At 46.8% G+C, this 19,139-nt stretch overlaps 1 protein-coding gene across 7 annotated transcripts in view; it reads right to left on the bottom strand.

The window, feature by feature from the left end:
- The window catches only part of pisd (phosphatidylserine decarboxylase), a 146,293-nt gene that overhangs the window by 9,482 nt on the left and 117,672 nt on the right, over positions 1 to 19,139 (bottom strand). For all 7 annotated transcript variants that reach the window (XM_078226830.1, XM_078226829.1, XM_078226828.1 and 4 more), the window contains 3 exons: positions 5,397 to 5,633; positions 3,972 to 4,110; positions 374 to 520 (listed from right to left, as the gene is read on the bottom strand). In XM_078226830.1, the coding sequence (XP_078082956.1) occupies positions 374 to 520; positions 3,972 to 4,110; positions 5,397 to 5,633 (523 nt within the window). The remainder of the gene's footprint in view (positions 1 to 373; positions 521 to 3,971; positions 4,111 to 5,396; positions 5,634 to 19,139) is intronic.

Here is a 19,139-nt window from a genome sequence, read left to right on the forward strand (position 1 = left end):
TACATTGACACTGCAATGAAATTACTGTGAAAATCCCCCAGTCGTCACACTCCGGCGCCTGTTTGGGGACACTGAGGGAGAATTTAGCATGGCCAATTCACCTAACCAGCACTGTGGGAGGAAACCGGAGCACCCGGAGCAAACCCACAGACACGGGGAGAACGTGCAAACTCCACACAGACAGTGACCCAAGCCAGGTCCCTGGGGCTGTGATGCAGCAGTGCTAACTACTGTGCTGCTCCAACAGCCTGGGCCCAGCTTCCAAGAGTGAAAGGCCAGAGTTCACTCTGCAGCTCAGTAAAACCAGCTGGAGGTTCTGTCCGGATTAACAAAGGGTTTGATTCAGTTTCAAAGCAAACAGCAAGACTCTTACCTGGGAAATGGCGCCTGTGTGCGACTCTCCAATCAGCTGGTGAATGAAAACAGTGATAATCTCCCGGTGCCAAATAAATGACACAGTGATAGAGGTCATTGCCTTCCCTCGTCACCAGGTGGTCTTGGAACGATGTCTCACTTTTACCTGCAGAGTTACAACAAATTACACAGCAAGTGGTGCATTAGAATCGGATTCTGCTAAAAAATATCTATATGTTAGACTGCATACGAAGCAGTTAGTGGAATCTAACTGAACTGCTTTATAAAGTCCTGTCCAATTACGTTAGAGATGCTTTCAGATTGAAACTCGGAAGGAGAGCTGACTCTGTATTTTATGCTTCAACAGTTCTCCCACTTACCTGATGAAGAGGCAGCGCTCCGAAAGCTAGTGGCTTGTGCTACCAAATAAACCTGTTGGACTTTAACCTGGTGTTGTGAGACTTCTTATTCTGCATTTTATTTGCAGACATGGGGTTGGTTTATTTCAATACGGTATTTGAAGGAAGGATTCTGATACCTCAGGAATCAGCAGGCATCTCTCTCTGGCCCATCCTGCTACTCCTCATCTACTTAATGCCCTTTGAGATATCAGGCTCCAGACACGGGATCAGCTCCCAGACGTGATGGGATCCAGCACGACCTCCCCACCACCTCGCTTCACCGCCTTGATGCTAACATCAATTCTTGGATGAGCTCCAACTTGCTCCAGCTGTACGCTGCAAAGACCAAAGTCATCGTCTTTGATCCAACCACCATCTCTGCCTTTCGACACTGTCTTTATCGCTCTTCCCGAGGCATTTACACCCCTTCACAGTGGTTAACGCTGTTGCCTCACAGCGCCAGGGACCCAGTTTCAATTCTGGCTTCAGGTCACTGTCTAAGCAGACTCTGCACATTCTCCCCGTGTCTGCGTGGGTTTCCTCCGGATGCTCCGGTTTCCTCCCACAGTCCAAAGATGTGCGGGTTAGGTTGGCCATGATAAATTGACTCTCGCGTCAGGGGATTAGCAGGGTAAATATGTGGAGTTATGGGAATAGGGCCCGGGTGGGATTGTGGTCGGTGCAGACTCGATGGGCCCAATGGCCCCCTTCTGCACTGTAGGGATTCTATGGCCTCATCTCAGCCCAGCTCTGTAATCCCCATCACTTTGACCGTCACTATGCACACACTCCCCTGCCTCTAACCCTGACCTTTAGTGGTGGAGTCCTCACCAACCTCGATCTCACTCTGGAACTCCCTTCCTACTCTATTCGCATCTCAACTCTCATTACTTAGAAACTCAACTCCGTCACTTTGACTAAGCTTCTGGTCACACTAGCCAATGCTGACTCACTCTGCAGCTCCTGTTTCCCGAAGCACCTCCAAACTTCTTCAGCGTGAAAGGCGATATATACAGACAGGTCAACGCTGTTATTATTGAATGAACTACTGTGCGGGGAGGCGATAGCCTACTGGTATTATCGCTAGACTATTAATCCAGAAACTCAGCTAATGTTCTGGGGACTTGGGTTCAAATCCCACCACAGCAGATGGTGGAATTTGAATTCAATAAAAAATATCTGGAATTAAGAATCTACTAATGACCATGAAACCATTGTCGATTGTTGGAAAAACCCATCTGGTTCACTAATGTCCTTTAGGGAAGGAAATCTGCCATCCTTACCCGGTCTGGCCTACATGTGACTCCAGAGCCACAGCAATGCGGTTGACTCTCAACAGTCCTCGGGCAACCAGGGATGGGCAATAAATGCTGGCCAGCCAGTGACACCCATGTCCCCCGAATGAATAAAAAAAAAACAACCCCCTCACAGGCGCACAGCTGCAGAGATGGTGGGGTAGTGGTAATATCACTGGACTAGCAACTCAGAGACCCAGGCAAATGTTCTGGGGCATGGGTTCAAACCCCACCATGGCAGCTGCTGGAATGTGAATTCAAGTAAATAAAATCTGGAACTGAAAAGCAGTCTCAGTAATGGTGACCACGAAGCTATCATCAATTGTTGTAAAAACCCATTTGTCCTTTAGGGAAAGAAATCTGCTCTCCCAACCCAGTCTGACCTACACATGACTCCAGTAACGGGATTGATATTGAAATGTCCTAGCAAGCCATTCAGCTGAAGTGCAATTAGGGATGGGCAAGAAATGCTGCCCTTGCTGGTGATGCCCACGCCCCATGGAAGAATTTTCAAAGCACACCTGTTGCCATGGTTCTCCCACGCAGAAAGAATGAGACCTGCCAGAGAAAATGCCTCCATGACAAACATATCCCGTATTTGATTTTAACTTCCAGTGTTCCCCTTTACCTCAATTCTTATCACAAATCCAGGTACCTTAGCCCATACACCGTCACTGCCATTAACAGGGGAGATTGTGTTGAACAGAACAGGGGCAATTTCCACCCTCACTCTTGAAAGAACATCGCCCCCCCTCCAGCTGAAGGGAAACATTCTTTTCCTATACAAAGGCATTTAAAAATATCATTCAGGGGAGCTTGCACCCAGAGTTTTCAGTTGTGTAGCCTACATGGACATTATGTGGATATGCCGGCGTAAGACTGGGGTGTGCGCGGTAAGAAGTCTCTCAACACCAGGTTAGAGTCCAACAGGTTTATTTGGAATCACGAGCTTTCTGAGCGCTGCTGCTTCATCAGGTGAGTGGAGGGGTGGGTTCACAAACTCGGCATATATAGACACAGACACAATTGCAAGATAATAGTTGGAATGTGAGTCTTTTCAGGTAATCAAATCTTTACAGGTACAGACAGTACGAGTGGAGGGGGTGGGGGATAATCACAGGTGTGAATTGTCTCAAGCCAGGACAGTTCGTAGGATTTACGAACGTTCATACATCTGCAAGACGTGCCGGATCGTCGACATGGATACCACCATCTCACGTGAGAACACCATCCACCAGGTACACGGTATATACTCTCGCAACTCGGCCAATGTTGTCTATCTCATACGCTGCAGGAAAGGATGTCCTGAGGCGTGGGACATCGGCAAGACCATGCAGATGCTACAACAACGAATGAACGGACATCGTGTGACAATACAGACAAGAGTGTTCCCTTCCTGTTGGGGAACACTTCAGCAGTCAAGGGCATTCAGCCTCCGATCTTTGGGTAAGCGTTCTCCCAGGTGGCCTTCACGACACACGACAACGTAGAATCGCTGAGCAGAAATTGATAGCCAAGTTCCGCACACATGAGGACAGCCTCAACTGGGATCTTGGGTTCATGTCACACTATCTGTAGCCCCCATCATTTGGTCTGAGCTTGCAAAATCCTACTAACTGCCCTGGCTTGAGACAATTCACAGCTCTTTAACCTGTGATTATCCCTCTCTCCACTCGCACTGTCTGTACCTGTAAAGACTTGATTACCTGTAAAGACTCACATTCCAACCATTACCTTGCAATTGTGTCTCTATCTATATATGTCCAGTTTGTGAACCCACCTCCCCACTCACCTGATGAAGGAGCAGTGCTCCGAAAGCTGGTGCTGTGAGACTTCTCACCATTCATGGGCATTGACTGAAGTTTCCTGAAACGGCCTGAAATCAGGTCAGTCAGGTCCGGTGTTGAGGAAGTGAACTTACCATTGCTGATCTCAAGGTTCTCTGACCATGTCTGTGGACCCAGGAAAGTCTCCAGTGAATAAGTTACACCCTTCACTTGCTCCACCTCACAATTCTTCACTCTCCCAAAATGTAAGATCTTTCCATCAGATGGGCTGATCTAGAAAATGGCAACAAGGAGAAAGACCATCAGTTTGTAATTTCTCCTGTGCTGCTCGGTCAGTTACAAGCCAGGACATATTCACCCTACACACAATGATTGAACTGCCTGCAGCATGGGATAAATAGGTGACCATTACACTGCTCAAACAATGGGTGCAATAGTCGAGGCTTTAAGGATTGTGGCCGAATATGGAGGGATTCCTGGGCTGGATCTGAAGCATCCATAGGGATTCCTGGGCTGGATCTGAAGCATCCATAGGGGTTCATTGGACTATCACAGTGAACATGAGGAAAAGTATCTGAGTACAAAGTCCCACTGATTCCCCCGTCTGCTCCTTCCCTGAAGTGACAGGAGGCCCTTTATCCTCATTCTTTGACACCTCATTTACTAAGACATAGAGATATTCTAAAAGATGAAGGTTCCCCGTCACTTCAATGAACTTACTCCAGTTTTAATAAAAGTGGACAAGTCCAGCGCAGCGACACATTATCTGAAGTTTGGTGCTAACCCATTACTGATTCATTAACTCAATTTCTCCCTCCACAGCCTTTCAGGACAATGAGAACAGTCACTAACCTGAAACATTAACCATTCTCTCTCTCTCCACAGCATTCCCTGTGGTTTATTTCAGATCTCCAGCATCTGCTCTCGCATTGACACGCCGGGAGCTGTTGGGCTAAAGCTTTCTCCTGCTTTTAGGAGCATCAACACTACATTCTAAGGGAATGGTTTTGTGGCATTCAGCAGAACAAAAATGCCCCAAAATCAAACTGCATTAGCACCAAAGCAGGAGTCTGCACCCTTGGCATCAACTCTCAAGATTGTAGAAAGCCAGGCTCACAATGGAAACACTGGGACCCTCCTTTGCTCAGATAGAACATTACTGCATTAGGTGGCCCCTTGGCAGCTGTCAGCTCAGACAACACCACACTGGCAGGATCGGGCGGGGAGGGGGTGGAAGATGGAGATCAGTCTGCCCCCACACCACACACTCTCCGTCTCCAGCCAGGGGACACTGGAGCACAATCAGGAGCAGGAACCCCTGTCTCAGAGCAGAGAGACTGGGTGCATCATCTGCTCCTCATAGGACAAGTTCTCTTCAGAGAAACGAGCTAGGTTTCCAGAGCCACAAGTCTCATGTGTGGAGCAAAGTGAATGATCCGCCAGACAATCCAGACAAAAGAAACAGGGGGAATTAGAACAGGCTTGCGAACGTGGGTTGGGCTTTCTTCCGGGAAAATCTTCAGAATTGTACGATTGAAAAGATGCGGCCAAGTTCTTACCACACAATGTGAGTCGCTGACAGGACGCGCATGTGGCTTTAGCTTTCTGCGGAAGAATTCACTGAGGTTTCGGTAATGCTGTAAATCTTCCACTGCTGCCTCCTTCATGTTAACTCCGAATGTCCATATGTACAGATTATACACTGGCTTCCGCATCCAGGTGGGCAACTCCACCTGATTCAGGCGACCCCATGCACGCGACAGCAATCGGGTGGGTATAGTTTTATACAGGCCAACCTGCAAGAGCCAGAAGCACAACATTTTAACGCTTGACACCAGCAGCTGTCTCGAGTTCCGAGCTCATTTTATAGACTAAAACCACATGGGAAAATGGTACAAAGGCTGTTAAACATTTTACAGGACACAATATGAGGTTTGAAACACAGTTTTAAGGTGACAGAGAAAGTCTGGACTGCTTAATGATCCATTAATTTTACTTGCAAATGGACACTCACATTCCTCAACTATTGCACTAAATGGGAAAGTCTCTCAGCTTCGACTTTTCACATCACTTCAAATGTGTAAAATCATTATTAGCAACAACAGTGTACTGAGTTTTAAAATTAATCTACACATGTTAAATTCAAAACCTGTGAACATCTTACAAAGCAGCACTCCACTTTCACACCAATGCATTTTCAGATGCAGGAAGTGCAAACTCCCAGGGAACTGCCTGAAGCAGTTAGCAGCCTTAGAAAAACTGTTACTTAACTCTTGTCCCCCCAGACACCATGCATCAGGTAGCCCCTCGGAAGCTATCAGCTCAGACAACAATACAAAGAACAAAGAACAATACAGCACAGGAACAGGCCCTTCTGCCCTCCAAGCCTGGTCCAAACTAGACCATTCTTTTGTATCCCTCCATTCCCACTCCATTCATATAGCTGTCTAGATAAGTCTTAAACGTTCCCAGTGTGTCCGCCTCCACCACCTTGCCTGGCAGCGCATTCCAGGCCCCCACCACCCTCTGTGTAAAATATGTCCGTCTGATATCTGTGTTAAACCTCCCCCCCTTCACCTTGAACCTATGACCCCTCGTGAACGTCACCACCGACCTGGGGAAAAGCTTCCCACCGTTCACCCTATCTATGCCTTTCATAATTTTATACACCTCTATTAAGTCTCCCCTCATCCTCCGTCTTTCCAGGGAGAACAACCCCAGTTTACCCAATCTCTCCTCATAACTAAGCCCCTCCATACCAGGTAACATCCTGGTAAACCTCCTCTGTACTCTCTCCGAAGCCTCCACGTCCTTCTGGTAGTGTGGCGACCAGAACTGGACGCAGTATTCCAGATGCGGCCGAACCAACGTTCTATACATCTGCAACATCAGACCCCAACTTTTATACTCTATGCCCTGTCCTATAAAGGCAAGCATGCCATATGCCTTCTTCACCACCTTCTCCACCTGTGACGTCACTTTCAAGGATCTGTGGACTTGCACACCCAGGTCCCTCTGCGTATCTACACCCTTTATGGTTCTGCCATTTATCATATAGCTCCTCCCTACATTATTTCTACCAAAATGCATCACTTCGCATTTATCAGGGCGGCACGGTAGCACAGTGGTTAGCACTGCTGCTTCACAGCTCCAGGGACCTGGGTTCGATTCCCGGCTCGGGTCACTGTCTGTGTGGAGTTTGCACATTCTCCTCGTGTTTGCGTGGGTTTCCTCCGGGTGCTCCGGTTTCCTCCCACAGTCCAAAGATGTGTGGGTTAGGTTGATTGGCCATGCTAAAATTGCCCCATAGTGTCCTGAGATGCGTAGGTTAGAGGGATTAGTGGGTAAAATATGTAGGGGTATGGGGGTAGGGCCTGGGTGGGATTGTGGTCGGTGCAGACCTGATGGGCCAAATGGCCTCTTTCTGTGCTGTAGGGTTTCTATGATTCTATGAACTCCATCTGCCATTTCTTTGCCCAAATTTCCAGCCTATCTATATCCTTCTGTAGCTTCTGACAATGTTCCTCACTATCTGCAAGTCCTGCCAATTTTGTGTCGTCCCCAAACTTACTGATCACCCCAGTTACACCTTCTTCCAGATCATTTATATAAATCACAAACAGCAGAGGTCCCAATACAGAGCCCTGCGGAACACCACTCGTCACAGGCCTCCAGCCGGCAGGATCGGGGTGTAGGGACGGCCCTAGGTCAGTCTGTCCTCACACCACATCCTCTCATTCTCCAGCAGTGACCGCGGGCTCTGCGCCTTTGATTTAATTTATTATTGTCACACGTATTAGTATACAGTGAAAAGTGTTGTTTCTTACGCGCTATACAGACAAAACGTACCGCTCACAGAGAAGGAAAGGAGAGAGTGCAGAATGTATTGTTACAGTCATAGCTAGGGTGTAGAAAAAGATCAACTTAATGCAAGGTAAAGTCCATTAAAAAGTCTGATGGCAGCAGGGAAGTGTAGACAGTGTCAATGGATGGGAGGCTGGTTTGAGTGATGGACTGGACTTCGTTCATGAACGACCCTTTGTAGTTTCTTGCAGTCTTGGGCAGAGCAGGAGCCATACCAAGCTGTGATGCAACCAGAAAGAATGCTTTCTATGGTGCATCTGTAGAAGTTGGTGAGAGTTGTAGCAGACATGCCAAATTTCTTTAGTCTTCTGAGAAAGTAGAGGCGTTCTTAACTATAGTGTCCACATGGAGGGACCAGGACAGGTTGGTGGTGAACTGGACACTTAAAAATCTGAAGTTCTCGACCATTTCTACATTGTCCCCATTGATGTAGACAGGGGCATGTTCTCCTTTACGCTTCCTGAAGTCGATGACTATTCTTTCATTTGTTGACATTGAGGGAGAGATTATTGTTGCCGCACCAGTTCACCAGATTCTCTATCTCAGTCCTGTACTCTGTCTTGTCATTGTTTGAGTTCCGACCCACTACGGTAGTGTCATAAGCAAACTTGAAAATCGAGTTGGAGGGGAATTTGGTTACAGTCATAGGTGTATAAAGAGTATAATCAGGGGCTGAGAACACAGCCTTGTGGGGCACCGGTGTTGAGGATGATCATGGAGGAGGTGTTGTTGCCTATCCTTACTGACTGCAGTCTGTGGGTTAGGAAGTTCAGAATCCAGTCGCAGAGGGAGGACCTGAGCCCCAGGCCATAGAGTTTGGAGATGAGTTTCGTGGGAATAATGGTGTTATAGGCTGAACTGTAGTCAATACATAGGAGTCTGACATAGGTATTGAAAGGGCAAGCAAGGAAACCTGGGCAGTAGCCTTGGCAAGGTGGAATTCTCAAATGCTACCCCCCCCTCCCTTTGGTTGGTCTGGTGTGATGTAAATTACAGGGAAACTGAAATAACGAGGGTGGTGGGAAAGGCTGGGGTTGTGTCCCCAGTCAGGTATATTTAATTACAGAAAGCCATGCCGAAAGGAGGATATAGACGGGCTGGCCAGATGGGCAGATCAGAGGCAAATGGAATTCAACCTGGATAAATGATAGGTGATGCACTTGGGCAGGACAAACAAGACAAAGGAATGATGAACGGCAGGACCCTGGGAAACACTGAGGATCAGAGGAACCTTGGTGTGCATGTACACTGGTCCCTCAATGTAGCAGGACAGGTTGATAATGTGGCTAAGAAGGCCACTTGCCTTTATTCGCCGAGACACAGAATTTAAGAGTAGGGAGGTTATGCTGGAACTGTATAAAACATTGGTTAGGCTACAGCTAGACTATTGTGTGCAGTTCTGGAATCCACATTACAAGAGACATGTGGTAACACGGGAAAAGGTGCGGAGGAGGTTTACCAGGATGTTGCCTGGGCTGGTGAGTTTTAGTTATGAAGAGAGATTGGATAGACTGGGGTTGTTTGCCTTGGAGCAGAGGAGACTGAGAGGGCACATGATTGAGATGTCTAAAATTATGAGGGGCATAGACATGGTACATAGGAATAAACTTTTTCCCTTGTGGAGGGATCAATGACCAGGGGGCATAGATAGAAGGTAAGGGGGCAGGAGGTTTAGAAGGGATGTGAGGAAATACTTTGTCACACAGAAATGGTGGGAGTCTTGAACTCACTGCCTGAAAGGCTGGTGGAAGCAAAGATCCTCATAGCATTTAAGAAGTATTTAGACGTGCACTTGCGATGTCAAGGCATACAATGCTATGGACCAAGTGCTGGAAAATGGGATTAGAATGGTTGGGTGGTTTGTCTTTGACTGGCATAGATGCGACGGGCTGAAGGGCCTTTTTCTGTGCTGTAGATCTCTATGGCTCCAAGGTTGCTTGCTTTACCTTTGGCAGAGACAAATGCGGTTAGTGACTGGTTAACCTAACAACTGCAGTCAATTTTAATTATTGGCAAAAGAAAATTATATAGCACCTTAAAAATGGTTAGGCATCCCAAGGTGCTTCACAGGAGTTGATGCACAGAAATAACATTGGACACCAAGCCACAACGAGAGATACTGAGACAGGTAACAAATGTTGGTTGAAGCAGTATTGGGTGTGTTAAGTGGTGAAAGGACTTAGGAAGGAGATTCCAGGTCTTGGGTCCTAGAAAGCTGAAGGTATGGCCACTAACAGTTAAAATCTGGGACATGCAAGATGGCAGAATTGAAGGAGTGCAGAGATGTTGAGTTTATAGAGCTGGAGGAGACTGCAGAGGTCGAGGATTTAAAATCACCAATGAGAATCCTCGATGGTGTGTGACCATGGTCAGCAAGCACAGGGGTGGTGATGGGACACCAGAACTTGGTGCAAATTAGGATACAAGTTAGACAGCAGAGCATTTGGATATGTTCAGCATTTGGATATGTATTACTGGGTAGAATCTGGGAAGCTGAGGGTCTTGGAATAGCTTTGTTTGCAGGAATGAAGGTTTAAGCAGCGGATGAGCTAGAGCAGGCACCTGATACAACAAAGAAAGAAAAAGGCAGTCTCAGTGACAAAAGGGATATATTTACCAATAAGTGGGAAGCGAAAGATCACCTGCAGTGATAAACAGGAGTTAGAGCATCCGGTAGAGGCGGCTGAGGGACTTCACTGGTGCATTCTGGGAGAGGTCGGACCAGCAACATTTATCAAGAAGTGGGAAGCAGAAGATCTGGTGTCAAGGAGCGGTAAACCCGAAACACGACATTAGTGTTTCCCTCCCTCCCTCCTCCTCTAACCAAAAAAAAGGCCACTGTGAGACGGTAAAAGTGAAGGTAAGAGTTTTATACATTTTTTCAAATAATTTCATTGGTGCTCAAAATGTCGGTCAGTGGGGTTCAGTGCTGCACTTGTGAGATGTGGGAGATCTGTGACGCTTCCAACGTCTCATTGGACGATGAAGACGAACATCTTGCCAAGGCCATCCCCACACCCCCACTTCTTGCCTTCAAACAACCGCACAACCTCAAACAGACCATTGTCCGCAGCAAACTACCCAGTCTTCAGGAGAACAGTGACCACGACACCACACAACCCTGCCACAGCAACCTCTGCAAGACGTGCCGGATCATCAACACGGTTGCCATCATCTCACGTGAAAACACCATCCACCAGGCACACGGTACCTACTCTTGCAACTCGGCCAACGTTGTCTATCTGATACGCTGCAGGAAAGGATGTCCCGAGGCAGGGTACATCGGTGAGACCATGCAGACGCTACAACAACGAATGAATGAACACCATTCAACAATCACCAGGCAGGAGTGTTCCCTTCCAATCGGGGAACACTTCAGCAGTCACGGGCATTCGACTCTGATCTTCGGGTAAGCGTTCTCCAAGGCGGCCATCATGACACACGACAGCGCAGAATCGCTGAGCAGAGACTGATAGCCAAGTTCCACACACATGAGGACGGCCTCAACCAGGATCTTGGGTTCATGTCACACTATCTGTAACCCCCACGACTTGCCTGGGCTTGCAAAATCTCACTAACTGTCCTGGCTGGAGACAATACACATCTCTTTAACCTGTGCTTAACCCTCTCTCCACTCACATTGTCTATACCTTTAAGACTTGATTGCAAGTGAAGACTCGCATTCCACTCATTATCTTGTAAATTGAGTTTGTGTCTTTATATGCCCTGTTTGTGAACACAAGTCCTCACTCACCTGAAGAAGGGGCTTGGGGCTCCGAAAGCTAGTGCTGCCAAATAAACCTGTTGGACTTTAACCTGGTGTTGTGAGACTTCTTACTGTACTAACGACATAGGCAGGAAGAGTGACCTGCAGCAGCAGTTTAGGGAGTTAGGTAGAAAGTTAAAAAGCAGGACTTCGAGGGTTGTAATCTCAGGATTACTCCCTGTGCCATGTGCCAGTGAGGCTAGGAATAGGAAGATAGTGCAGCTCAACACGTGGCTAAACAGCTGGTGTAGGAGGGAGGGTTTCAGCTATAAAGAACAAAGAACAATACAGCACAGGAACAGGCCCTTCGGCCCTCCAAGCCTCCACCGCTCATGTACCCAACTAGACCATATCTGGACCATTGGGGTCTCTTCCGGGGCAGATGGGACCTGTACAAGAAGGACATGTTGTATCTAAACTGGAAGGGCACAAATATTCAGGCCGGGAGGTTTGCTAGTGTCACACGAGAGGATTTAAACTAGTTTGGCAGAGGGGTGGGACCCAAAGCAAAGGTGAATTAGCTGAAGGGGAACGAGAGAGTAGGTCCAGTAAGACTCAGAGAAACAACAGGCAGTGTGGGATTGCAAATCAGAGAGGGTCTGGTGGACTGAAGTGCATTTGTTTCAATGCGAGAAGTGTAACAGGTAAGGCAGATAAACTTAAGAGTTTGGATTAGTACTAGAAACTATGATGCTGTTGCTATTACAGAGACTTGGTTAAGGGAAGGACAGGATTGGCAGCTTAACATTCCAGGATACAGATGTTTCAGGCGGGATAGAGGGGGATGTAAAAGGGGTGGGGGAGTTGCACTACTGGTTAAGGAGAATATCACAGCTGTACTCCGGGAGGACACCTCGGCTCATACAGCGAGGCAATATGGGTAGAGCTCAGGAATAGGAAAGGTGTAGTCACAATGTTGGGGGTTTACTATAGGCCACCCAACTGCCAGCGGGAGATTGAGGAACAGATATGTAGGCAGATTTTGGCAAGGTGTAAAAGTAACAGGGTTGTTGTGGTGGGAGATTTTAATTTCCCCTATATTGACTGGGGCTCACTTAGTGCTAGGGGCGTGGATGGGGCAGAGTTTGTAAGGAGCATCCAGGAGGGCTTCCTGAAACAGTCTGTAGATAGTCCAACTAGGGAAGGGGCCATACTGGATCTGGTATTGGGGAATGAGCCCAGCCAGGTGGTTGATGTTTCAGCAGGGGAGCAGTTCGGGAACAGTAACCACAATTCAGTAAGCTTTAAAGTCCGGATGGATAAAGATAAGTGTAGTCCTCAAGTTAAGGTGCTAAATTGGGGGAAGGCTAATTACAACAATATTAGATCGGAATTGAAGAATGTAGATTGGGGGCAGATGTTTGAGGGCAAATCAACATCTGGCATGTGGGAGGCTTTCAAGTGTAAGTTGATGGGGATTCAGGACCGGCACATTCCTGTAAGGATGAAGGATAAGTATGGCAAGTTTTGGGAACCTTGGACAATGAGATATTGTGAGCCTGGTCAAAGAGAAAAAGGAAGCATTTGTCAAAGCTAGGAGGCTGGGAACACACGAAGCAAGTGTGGAATACAAGGAAAGTAGAAAGAAACTTAAGCAAGGAATAAGAAGAGCTAAAAGGGGTCATGAAAAAGCATTGGCCAGCAGGATTAAGGAAAATCCCACGGCTTTTTACACATATATAAAGAGCAAGAGGGTAGCCAGGGAGAGGGTTGGCCCACTCAAGGACAAGGGAGGGAATCTATGTGTGGAGCCAGAGGAAATGGGCGAGGTATTAAATGAGTACTTTGCGTCAGTATTCACCAAAGTGAAGGACTTGGTGGATGATGAGTCTGGGAAAGGATGTGTAGATCAAAAAGGAGGTGGTATTGGGGTTCTTGAGAAACATCAAGGTAGACAAGTCTCCAGGGCCTGATGGGATATACCCCAGAATACTGAGAGAGGCGAGAGAGGAAAGTGCTGGGACCTTGAGAGAAATCTTTGCATCCTCACTGGCTACAGGGGAGGTCATGACGTGGAGATGCTGGCGTTGGACTGGGGTAAACACAGTAAGGAGTCTAACAACACCAGGTTAAAGTCCAACAGGTTTATTTGGTAGCAAACGCCACTCGCTTTCGGAGTGCTGCTCCTTCGTCAGGTGAGTGGGAGGTCTGCTCCTTCGTCAGGTGAGTGCAGATCTCCCACTCACCTGACGAAGGAGCAGCGCTCCGAAGGCTAGTGGCGTTTGCTACCAAATAAACCTGTTGGACTTTAACCTGGTGTTGTTAGACTCCTTACAGGGGAGGTCCCAGAAGATTGGAGAATAGCCAATGTTGTTCCTTTGTTTAAGAAGGGTAGCAAGAATAATCCAGGTAATTACAGACCAGTGAGCCTTACATCAGTGGTAGGGAAATTATTGGAGAGGATTCCCACTTGGAAATAAGTGGACGTATTAGTGAGAGGCAACATGGTTTTGTGAAGGGGAGGTCGTGTCTCACGAACTTGATCAAGTTTTTCGAGGAAGTGACGAAGATGATTGATGAGGGTAGGGCAGTGGATGTTGTCTACGTGGACTTCAGTAAGACCTTTGACAAGGTCCCTTATGGCAGACTGGTACAGAAGGTGAAGTCGCATGGGATCAGGGGTGAGCTGGCAAAGTGGATACAAAACTGGCTCGGTCAAAGAAGACAGAGGGTGGCAGTGGAAGGGTGCGTTTCTGAATGGAGGGCTGTGACAAGTGGTGTTCCTCAGGGACCAGTGCTAGGACCTTTGCTGTTTGTAATATATAGGAAAATGTAACTGGATTGATTGGTAAGTTTGCGGACGACACAAAGGTTGGTGGATTTGCGGATAGCGATGAGGACCATCAGAGGATACAGCAGGATATAGATCAGTTGGAGACTTGGGCGGAGAGATGGCAGATGGAGTTTAATCTGGACAAATGTGAGGTAATGCATTATGGAAGGTCTAATACAGATAGGAAATATACAGTAAATGGCAGAACCCTTAGGAGTATTGATAGGCAAAGGGATCTGGGTGTACAGGTACACAGGTCACTGAAAGTGGCAATGCAGGTGGAGAAGGTAGTCAAGAAGGCATACGACATGCTTGCCTTCATCGGCTGGGGTATTGAGTTTAAAAATTGGCAAGTCATGTTGACGCTTTATAGAACCTTAGTGAGGCCGCACTTGGAATATAGTGTTCAATTCTGGTCGCCACACTACCAGAAGGATGTGGAGGCTTTGGAGAGGGTACAGAAAAGATTTACCAGGATGTTGCCTGGTCTGGAGGGCATTAGCTTTGAGGAGAGGTTGGAGAAACTTGGTTTGTTCTCACTGGAGTGAGGGAGGTTGAGGGGAGACCTGATAGAAGTCGACAAAATTATGAAGGCATGGACAGAGTGGATAGTCAGAAGCTTTTTCCCAGGTTGGAAGAGTCAATTACTAGGGGGCATAGGTTTAAGGTGCGAGGGGCAAGTTTTAAAATAGATGTACGAGGCAGATTTTTTACACAGAGTGGTGGGTGCCTGGAACTCGTGGCCGGGGGAGGTAGTGGAAAAGGATACGGTAGTGACTTTTAAGGGGCGTCTTGACAAGTACATGAATGAGATGGGAATAGAGGGATATGGTCCCCGGAAGCGTAGGGGGTTTTAGTTAAGTCGGGCAGCATGGTCGGTGCAGGCTTGGAGGGCCGAAGGGCCTGTTCCTGTGCTGTAACTTTCTTTGTTCTTTGACTGCAGAAGAGCAGCCCGGGGTTAAATGGGACACAAAAGTCTATAAAACAGTCTGATTCAGCCCAGAACAGAAGGGGACGAACTCAGGGGCTAGAGAATGAAATTTGTGGTGTTCCCATTTTTGTGCTTCTCTCATTATTAACTGGATGAAATGCCTGCTTAGCCAATGTCGGATAAGCTGTGTGACAACGCAGAGAGAGAGAGGGGCTATGCGAAAGCAGAGCTGGGTGTTGCCAGCGTACACGCATGGCAGCTGATGCGTTTTCACACGATACCGCCACGGTGCCTATGAGGAAGAGAGAGGGGGCTGGAGGCAGATCTTCGAGGAACTCCAGAGCTAGCAGTGCAGGGAAGAGAAACATTTGCAGAAGATTCTCTGACTATGACTGGATAGAAAGAACTGGCACCAGGCAAGGACAATACCGCACAGCAGCACGATGGAGGGGAGGTGCTGCATCGAAGGCTGCAGACTAGTCAAGAAGGAATAATTGATCACCCTCGGAGGGTATAAATTTGTGTCGGGTTTGGCAGTGTGACTGGGACACAAGCCTGATTGGAGGGTTGCAAAAGTGGAGTTCCAGGAAGGACAGAACAGGTTAGGGAGGAGTAAACATATTCAAGCATTTCAGAGAGGAAAGGGAGGTTGGAGATGGAGTGTGCAGTCAGGCAGATTCCTTTGCTGCTTGATGCCCCTAAGCCAGGGGCACCCAGCCGGTGGGCTCACCAAATCCTGGCATTAAACTCCCAAAGCCCACAATGCTGAGTGCTGGGAGTGAACACATTTTGTATTCACTGCTGAGCTCTGTTTGTTACATGTGACCTAATGTTTTTAGCACTATTGTCTCATTGATGGAGAAATCTGAAATCAGAACATTAAAACCTATTATCAGCGTCGAGAGACACAGGCCAATTAATGGGAACGTCATACGTGGCCCCAGGGCTCCACAGTACACACATTGCGTGATCGAGAAAGAATGATTGATCACTTCTGCCCACAAACAGCTAAATACTGCTTCTCCTCCACCCTTATGCTCATCATTTTCCTGTTCAAAGGCGGGAACCATTCTCGCCCACCGTTCTCAGCGAGTGACCATGGGGGGTGGTCAGATCTAAAACAGGGAATTACCAGTGTCTAAACTGGACATGTCTTCGGGGTTAGTCCAAATGTCCTGCTGCATCAACATAAAGTCAGAATTTTATACAGCACAGAAAGAGACCCTTCAGCTCATCATGTACACTCCGACCATCAAGCACCTACCTATTCTAATTCCATTTCCAGCTCTTGGAACGTAACCTTGCACGTTATGTCATGTCAAGTGCTCATCCAAATGGTTCTTAAATGTTGTGAGGGTTCCCGTCTCTACCACCCTTTCAGACAGAGTTCCAGATTCCCACCACCCTCCGAGTGTAAAAGATTTTCCTCACATCTCCTATAAACCTCCTGCCACTGAACTTAAATCTATGCCCCCTCGTTATTGTCCCCTCTAAGTCAGAGTTGTACAGTGCCAAAAAGGCCCTTCGGCCCATTGAGTCCACACCAACAATAACTACCACTAACGTTGCACTAATCCCATTTTCCTGCACTTGACACATAACTTTGAAGGTAATGGGACAAGTGCTTATCTTTGAACACTTGAAATCTATCCAAGCCTATCCAGTCTCTACTTATAGCTCAAATCATAGAATCATATCATAGAAACCCTACAGTACAGAGAGACCATTCAGCCCATCGAGTCTGCACCGACCACAATCCCACCCATGATTTACCCCCATATCCCTACATATTTACCCACTAATCCCTCTAACCTACGCATCTCAGGACACTAAGGGCAATTTTTAGCATGGCCAATCAACCTAACCCGCACATCTTTGGAATGTGGGAGGAGACCGGAGCACCCGGAGGAAACCCATGCAGACACGAGGAGAATGTGCAAACTCCACACAGACAGTGACCCAAGCCAGGAATCGAACCCAGGTCCCTGGAGCTGTGAAGCAGCAGTGCTGCTAACCACTGTGCTACCGTGCTGCCCAAATGCTCCATCCCAAGCAACATCCTGGTGAATAAGACAAGGAATCAGTTAAGGACACAATAAGTAGTAATGGGACACTTTAAGGTTTTGTACCTGAACGCTTGGAGCATTCGAAACAAAATGGAGGAATTAGTTGCACAGATAGATGTAAAGGGATATAATATTGTTGGCATTACAGAGACGTGGCTCCAAGGTGACTAAGGATGGGAACTAAACATTGAGGGCTATTCAGTGTTTAGGAAGGACAGACAGAAAGGAAAAGGTGGTGGAGTTGCAGTGTTGATTAAAGAAGATATTGATACGATATTGAGGAAATATATTAGCACAGACGATGTGGAATCTGTATGGGTCGAGTTAAGAAACACCAGGGGACAAAACCATTGTTGGGGGTGGTATACAGACCACCAAACTGTAATGGTAATGTTGGGAATAGCATTAGACAGGAAATCAGAGATGCATGAAAGGAACATCTGTGATTATGGGAGACTTTAATCTGCATACAGATTGGGCATACAATAGGAGGAGGAATTTCTGGAGTGTACATGGGATGGTTTTCTGGACCAATATGTTGAGGAACCAACAAGGGAGCAGGCCACCTTGGACTGGGTGTTGTGCAATAAGAAAGGATTAATTGGCAATCTAGTTGAGAGAACCCTTGGGGATCAAGTGACCATAATATGGTGGAATTCTTTGTCAAGGTGGATAATAATGTAGTTGATTCTGAGACCAGGGTCCTGAATCTCAGTAAAGGTAACTATGATGGTATGAGACATTAATTGGCCATGATGGATTAGGAAACATTATGGAAAGGATAGGCAGTGAACCGGCAATGGCAGACATTTAAGGAATGAATAGGTGAACTCCAGAAGTTGTTTATTTCTGTTTGGCACAAGTGTGGTAAGGGAACTGTGGCCAAACCATGACTTCCAGGGGAAATTAGAGATAGTATCAGATTCAAAGAAGAAGCAAACAAACCGGCAAGAAAAAGCACTAGAGCCAAGGATTGGGGGCAGTAAAAAACTCAGCAAAGGAGGACCAAGGGATTGATTATGAAAGGGAAAATAGAGTATGAAAGTAAGCTAACGGGGAACATAAAAACTGACTGCAAAAAGTTTCTATAGGTATGTAAAGGGAAAAAGATTGACAAAAATGAATGTAGGCCCCTTACAGTCAGAAACGGGAGAATTCATAATGGGGAACAAAGAAATGGCTGAGGAACTAAATTTGTACTTTGCTTCTGTCTTCACAAAGGAAGACATGAATAATGTATCAGAAGTTGAGAGAAAGAGGTTCTATGTAGATATGTTTCTGTGAGGAGCTGCATGAAATCAGTATTAGTAGAGAAATGGTTTGGGGGAAATTGATAGGATTGAAGGTTGATAAATCTCCAGGGCCTGATAATCTTCATTGCAGAGTATTTAAGGAAGTGGACCTGGTCATTTTCCAAAATTCTTTGGATTCTGGACTGGTTCCTACAGATTGCAGGATAGTTAATGTAAGCCCGCTATTTAACAACGGAGGTAGAGAGAAAATAGGGAACTATAGGCCAGTGAGCCTAATGTCAGTATTGGGGAAGTTGCTAGAGTCCATTATCAAGGATTTCATAAATCAGCATTTGGAAAGCAGTGATATAATCAGACAAAGTTAGCACGGATTTACAAAGGGGAAATCATGCTTGACGAATCTATTGGAATTCTTTGAGGATGTAACTAGTAGAATTAACCAAGGGGAACTGGTTGATGTGGTTTATTTAGACTTTCAGAAGGCTTTTGACAAGGTCTCACATGGCAAATTACTATGTAAAATTAAAGCACATGAGTTTGTGGGTAGTGTCTTGTGATGAATAGAAACACAGAAACTAGGAGCAGGAGTAGCCATTCGACCCAAAGAGCCTACCCCGCTATTCATAGAACATAGAAAAGCTACAGCACA

The sequence above is a fragment of the Mustelus asterias genome, chromosome 13, assembly GCF_964213995.1.
Source record: "Mustelus asterias chromosome 13, sMusAst1.hap1.1, whole genome shotgun sequence".
Taxonomy (NCBI): domain Eukaryota; kingdom Metazoa; phylum Chordata; class Chondrichthyes; order Carcharhiniformes; family Triakidae; genus Mustelus; species Mustelus asterias.